This window comes from Ursus americanus, chromosome 9, assembly GCF_024610735.1.
Source record: "Ursus americanus isolate L20-20 chromosome 9, mUrsAme1.1.p, whole genome shotgun sequence".
Classification (NCBI taxonomy): domain Eukaryota; kingdom Metazoa; phylum Chordata; class Mammalia; order Carnivora; family Ursidae; genus Ursus; species Ursus americanus.
This window is the reverse complement of record NC_142135.1, coordinates 41,358,422-41,365,305: the sequence shown is the minus strand read 5'-3', so window position 1 is coordinate 41,365,305 and position 6,884 is coordinate 41,358,422. Positions and strand designations below refer to the sequence as shown.

The 6,884-nt window shown below is 45.3% G+C and overlaps 1 protein-coding gene across 8 annotated transcripts in view; it reads right to left on the bottom strand.

Annotated features, from left to right (window-relative positions):
• LOC123797886 (uncharacterized) overlaps nucleotides 1-6,884 on the bottom strand; it is a 297,452-nt gene that overhangs the window by 53,647 nt on the left and 236,921 nt on the right. For 5 of the 8 annotated variants that reach the window (XM_087864735.1, XM_087864736.1, XM_087864734.1 and 2 more), the window contains one exon: nucleotides 1,229-1,343. The exons of the other annotated variants lie outside the window; for them this stretch is intronic. In XM_087864735.1, coding sequence (XP_087720861.1) covers nucleotides 1,229-1,343 — 115 coding nt within the window. The remainder of the gene's footprint in view (nucleotides 1-1,228; nucleotides 1,344-6,884) is intronic. 8 annotated transcript variants of the gene reach the window in all.

The following is a 6,884-nucleotide window of genomic DNA, read 5'->3' as shown; positions in this document are numbered from 1 at the left end:
CTGGGAAAAGATTAGATACCAAGTCTGCGTCTTCTTCGATTGGGGCACACTGGGCATATTGGCCCCTGCCCACTTTCTCCAGCAAAGAGGCTAGGCCCTGCCCAAGCAGAGAGGGAAGCTTGCTCAGTGTGGAGGTCTCAACCGTACAGGCTTCAGGCGTTTCTGATGTACCTGATCTCCTGTCTTATTTATCTGGGGTCCTCTGTACTGGACCTGTCGTTAAAATCCCATTTCAGGGGCGCCTGGGTGGCTCAGTCGGTGAAGCGTCTGCCTTCGGCTCAGGTCATGATCCCAGGGTCCTGGGATCGAGTCCCACATTCCACATCGGGCTCCCTGCTCAGCAGGAGTCTGCTTCTCCCTCTGCCTGCCACTCCACCTGCTTGTGCTCTCTTTCTCTCTTTCTCTCTCTCTCATGTCAAATACATAAAATCTCAAAAAAGGAAAAAAAAATCCCATTTCAGATGTATCTTGCTCACCTACTTAGCTTTTCAGATGTCAGAGTTTAATTTTTGAACAAGTAAAACTGTATGACTCTTATACAAATAAAAAGTTAGCATATGTCAAAAGTTCACTTAACTTACTAATGAGGAAAACACAGGGTGGTAAGCCTGGCTTGAAGGCAAATTTGAGGACCAGAGTTTCATCTCATCACTCAGCTAAGGCGTGTTAAAGTGGGTTTGCTCAGTTAAAGACAAACCTGGCCAATATCCTTCAGGACAACACCGTCATAAGCTTTAGGGTTATCTACTCTGAGAGGATCATTTCCATCTCTCCCGAATGAGAATCTCGAAGGTGACTTACGCTTCTCATAGAGTCTGGGCCCTAACCAAGAGTAAACAGGAGACAAAGCAAACACTTCGCCTGGAAGGGGCCTGGTACACAGTGCTGCAGTGTGACATTGCAAGGACTTGCATTTACCTCAGTTCGGAAACTGAAATAATCTCTCCCAACACAGGGTTTTGCTTTCTTAAAGATCAGAATGGCCAAAAAAAAAAAAAAAAAAAAAAAAAAAAAAAAAAAAGTCTGTATTATTGTGTCTAATGCTTGATTATTGCTTATAGTTTGAGTACTCATTTAACACCCACTGTGATAACTTTAAAACCTTAAGCTACTCTATAAAGTCTTCCCAGACTTAGAAAATACAATGATATGACCTATGTCTTTCTCTCTCTTCTGTGTGTGCGTGTATTTGTCTGTGTGTGTGGTGGGGGTGCGTGCGCGTGCTTACGTCTTCACAGAAGGAACAATATATGAGATGATGAGATGGATTTTTCTCGTGCTAGCATTATTGGTTCCAGGTCCCCTGTCTTCCAGCTCAAATTGCATCCTCCAGGCAGAATAATCTACGGGATAAGAATGTGAGCTTTGGAGTCAGACAGCTTTGAGTAATAATCCTGGCCCTTTTATTAACACTGTCCTCTAGCAAGTTAGTTAACCTTCCTGAATCCCAGTTTCTGCATCTCTAAATGAGGAAAACCACACCGACATTGTAGGGCTGATGTGAAGATTACACCTGAGGAGCTTAGAACAACCCTGGTGCATAGGAAAATAAACATCAGCTGTTGTTCCTTTTTCTTAACTTTACAAACCCGCTCACCACACAGAAAATAATACACCAGGGTCTTTGAGATTAAAAAAAATGTCCATTTTATATGGATGTTCAAGGTAATTGTAATAACATTGCTACTCTTGGTCTAATTTTAACAATTTTTAAATAAGATCTAGGCTCGTGCTGTTGTGTTTTATTTATTTTTTTTCTTTATTTTCTTGGATTCTGTAGCCTGTCCGTGGATCCGGATATGCAAAATGAGGGTGCTTGGCTGACATTAAGCCTCTCTTCCAACGCACCAGAAGGTCCTGTTACATGTGTTTACACTCATCCCTGATGTCCCTGGCTCCCTGGTCGTCTTCCTTTTTGAGGTAGCAATAGAGCGAAGGCAGGTACTCCAGGATCCGCTGACGAGCAAGCAGGACGGTCTTTCATGTGTTATTGCACTCTACCAAGTTCTCTTCTGAATGGATCTTGAGAGGCCCCCCAAATTAGACTTATGGGCCATCTACTCAAATCGAAGATGTATTTAATCACTTCAGGTAAAGAAATGTACAAATTATAGCACATACAAGAGACTCTCACTCAACTTCAACCTGCTCATAGTAGAGTTTACTCCCTCGGAAAGGTTTGTGCCAAAACCCAGCTTTTATTCCCTAACTTTTCATTCATTTTTCCATACTAGGTATTATGTCTGTGTCCCGCCTGCTCCATGGATGATGACGCTAGAAGCTAACATGCTAGCGAGGTACAAAGTCAGCAAACTCAGTTACAGATGCGTAAGGCTCTTCTCTACCAATTGTTTCACTGGCGAGATTGAGGAACTGCGGGAAAGGTAGGGAATCACTCCTTGCGGCCCGAGATGAGATTTTCTCCACACACCTGTCACCTGGTTGGTGCCCTGCCTTCTGAGAAACTCTTAGAAAGGAGAAAAGGAAAAGAAGGAGTGAGAAATTCTATTACCCAGGTCATAGGAGCGGTGGGTGCCGTGTAATTTGGTTCCTCTATGAATTTCTTGTTACTGTTTAAATGAGATCAAAAGCTACATAAAACAGCGTATGTGTGTGCGGTGTGGCCACCATGCCCGCGGATTAATATTTCGGCCGGAGATGGCGATGTGTAACGGTGCCTTGTCACCGAGGCTGCCAGCAGGCTCTCTCCGAAGCAGCGACGGCTGTGACATCCGTGTCAGCACGCATTGTCCGTAAACAAGGAAGGCCTGCCTCAGAGTGGGGTTGAGGGAATTGATGCCTCACTTGAGTGCTTTGAGAGGCCAAGATCAAAAGCACTTTTAAGCATATCATATAATTATCATCATTAAGAAGCACGGGGCGAGGAGTCCTCAACTCCCAAATTTTCAAAGCAACAAAAGCAGCACAGCTTTAATGGGACTTTGAAGTCAGATAAATCTCCAGGTATTTTCATTATAGAAACTCACAACTAATTAAGAAAAACCCTATCTGGGCCAGTGTTTAATTATGTTTGCTTGTCCGCCTCTGTCATGTTCTATGTTCTGAAAGGAGAGGGGTGTCAGTTGGATTGTACCAGAAGACCGTGCTGGGACCCGCCAACAGCTTTCATTTTGAACAAAGCATGGCGTAGCAGGGTTTTGATCTCTTCTGTCTAAATAAATAAGTTCTTAATAAGCATTGATGATTTTCTTAATCATCTGCACAGCCCAAAGGTTAGCCAGAAGTTTCTCCATAAAAGACACACCTAGTTTATATTAGGGGGGACAGTATTAAAGCACCTACGTAGGAAGATGCTGGAAAATTCTGTCTGATAATAAAAAAGACCAACGGCAGCAAATGCAGCTCTAAGAGAGGCTGTTTAGCTGGAAGGTGGGCTGGGCTGCTAACTGGCAGCCTGAGTCGGATCTTACCTAAGACGGCTTTGCTCTGGCATGGAAGATGGCTCACATTACAGTCCTGTTCCTTCTCCCCCACGGCCTTCTCAACTTCTTCAATGTCCCCATTCACTAAACCGCCACTGAATGGCGTACACTCCAGGCCAAGCACGGTGCCGGGCAGGGGGAACACCAGAGGACCCTTCCCCAGAGGGCATTACTGTCTGGCAGGGGAGAAAGAGCAAGGAAGAAAGATGCCGCCCCGCAAGAGTACCGTAGAAGGGAAGGGGAGCTCACTCTGCCGAGGAGAAAGAGGGGGTACGCCGCCTGGACAGCAGGGAGAAGATCACCGAGCACTTGGTTTCGGGGCTACACCCTTGTTCTGCACAACACTCGCCTAGAAGGCAGAATACCTAACTTTGCACAAGTCCTTCTTCTTATGAAATGTTTTTAAATAAAGTATAGTTAATAGTATTGCCTACTACTTCTGAGACCGTGTTACTCGATTTTGTCTCATTTCATGTGTTTATTTTTCATTTCCCTATCGGCTTCGGAATCAGATTGGCTTGGATCTGAGTCCGTCTTCGTCCATTTACAAGCTCTGTTGTCTGGGACAAACGAGCCAACCCCTGGGAACCTCAGGGGTGCCCATCTGCCTAACAGGTGTTCTCGGATGCCCACTTCACCCGCTTGTCTTGATCCAATCAGGTCATGTCAATGATGTGCGAGGCATAGGCCTGACACGTGTCTGGGCACCAAAGGCGGGAGCTGCTGCTATTTTTAGTAGTAGTACCCTTCAAAAGACAGTGCGGGACACAAATCTCAGGCCTAAGTACCCCCTGATAACAGCAAGGTCTTGTGAAAATCGTGCGCTCCGCCCAGGTTCTGGATACTTAGAAACAGATGTGTTTCATTTCCAATACGGTTGCTAAGTGACGCGGCTGATTTCGAAAGCCGTCTTCTAGAGCCTATACAACGTGCGCCCTGGCGATACGCCCCGTTGTCCTTTTTAATTTTTTTTGCTACACCAACCAACCCGATCATAATAAATTTAGATCACAATAGGATGCCAGAAAAGAATTCACCCAGAGGAATAGTCCACGGCCCCTAAACCGTTCGAACACTCGAGTAGCTGCGAGAAAAATAAAAATACGAATAAACACATCTTTAAATCCCCCAACACATCTCTGTTATAATACAAAATGTTATTCTGGATTCAGGCTCAGCGGAGCCCTTCGTATGGATTTGAGTAAAAGGAGTAAATGAACAATGTGGAGAAAGTTTGAAGAACGAGAAAGAACATCATCCATTTCAGGTTTTCAAGGGATGTAGGGCCTGCATGTTTTTGTAAAGAAACATCTGTCAGGATTTGTGAACCCACCAGAGTGCCCAGGATTCACTTGTTTAATGTGGGAAGAGGCTGTCGAGTCAAAAGCCCCAGGCAAACTGAGCAAGCTGGCGGCCCCTGAGGAAAGCAAGAATTTAGCTGAATGCCTGATGCCATTTTAGTGCCAACTAACAGAACTTTTTGATACTAATGAGGCCCCACCATTTCAGAGCGGTTACATTAATTGATATTAATCATAAAAATCTATTGAAAAGTTCACCCGTTCTTTCAGGGTAGCAGTGAGAGATGCCCTGTGTTTTGGAAGCCTCCCCTGCCGATGAGCAAAGGTACTGCGTTCAGAGTCCTGACCCCTGTTGGAGGCTCAGGAATTTCAGCTCGACTCTGTGCATCTGGCCATCTCGCTACCCTTTCGGTGGTGCCTGCAACGTCGGCATCCCTGTTTTCTGTATGGGCAATGGAAGAATGGCCCCCCAAACGCTGTTTTTTTAATGCTGTGATCGCCTTGGGAATTTCCATGGCAGAGATGTCCAGATGTTGACAGCTCTTTCAACCATTCCCACTGAGCTTCCTGATTAATTCAGGCATAAGAGAACAGTTCTTAACCACAGACAAAGCTTCTCACTGCTGGCTGTCCTGCCAGTCTCCATGCTCGCTCCAATGGTTACTGGGAACCAATGGCACAACGGGACAATTTCACAGTTCATTATCTGAGAACTAGTGGAACCTCAAGAATTTAGTTGAGGGCAAGCACATAAACCTTGTGTATATATATCTAAATTTAACAGAGTTACTGACATTGAGAGCTGTGGAGCCTCGGTCAGAATTACCTAAAAGGAATTAAGAACCAGCCTCTACGGTCTCACAGTGCTGGTGACCGTAATTAGGATAGCTTTACTGTTTGTTTAGGAGTTGCGTGAGGCCTAGGTGAAGGTAGGAGAATGATTTTTGCAGGGTCCCTGCCAGCTCCATGATTTTATGGGTCTGCAATCAGGCAGGAAAATATACATCAGGAGCCTCCTTAGAAGATTTCTGATCATTCCAATTTGGAAGAACGATGTAAAGAGTGACTTTTCCTGTTGGTTTGCTCCCACTATCTGGGCTGAGGCAACAGGGGCCATAGCAACTGTGCAAATGAAAGCTGACGGCAGTCGAAGAAGTTCTATCTGAACCTCAAAGAAAGGTGCTATTCGGTGCCGATTCTGGGAAGTGTGGGGGCTCCTATTTCACTGGGGCCGGGTTTGCTCACATCCAGCCACGACCAGGGAAGGGAGAGCCTTCAGCCAACTCTGAAACCCGCTCAGCCCCTGTGGGATTTGAGTTTAGCTCTTTTAAAACAATATTTTGATGAGTTGTGTGTAAATGAATCAGAAACATATGGATTCAATTTCCCTTGAAGTGTACGTGGGTTTAAAAATTAAGGGGGAAAATGTGTGGTGCTTGGGTATGTATCAAAAGAAAAATGTTTAAAAAATAATACAAGATGCTTCTTGAAGCCAGGGTAATTGCCGCAGAGCTGGAGGCCAGTCTTATGACTCTGAAGTTGAAAAATATGCACAGGGGCTGGCCTTCCAAGGTCTGCTGGCAGCCTCCTGCAACGTCCTGGGACCTGGTGAACAACACCCAGCAAATGAAAAGCAGACACGATCCAACAGGGAAGCCAAATCATATCTGGGCTGAAAATTAGATCACCAGGCAAACTGAACAGATTTTCAAACACGGTACTTGCACTCTCTTTCTAAGTTAATTTAATTCTAAATGGAGGGCAGTCTGCAGGCTGAGATAGAAACTGAAGCTCAGACATGTAAACCCCGACTTTTATCTTCCCACCCGGAAGATCCTCCGGGCCAGAGGCCATGAATGTCGGTGAAATAAACTATCTGGGAACTGAAACTTGGCCAGGAGAGAGCCCAGCTACTGAATCCCTTTTGGCTTTTGGGGCACGTTTACTGGTCTGCCACATCTCCACTCCTATACTACTCTAGCGGCAAGACGCAGCTCCGTTAGAAAACAGTGAGTCCAGACTAGGCTTGCCAGAGACCAGCTATACTCCAAAGTCGTTTAGGGTCTAATATAAAGCTGTTGTTGCTAAGTGAAGACATGAAAACAACCTACTATCTACTGTTACGATAACTGTGTGAAGG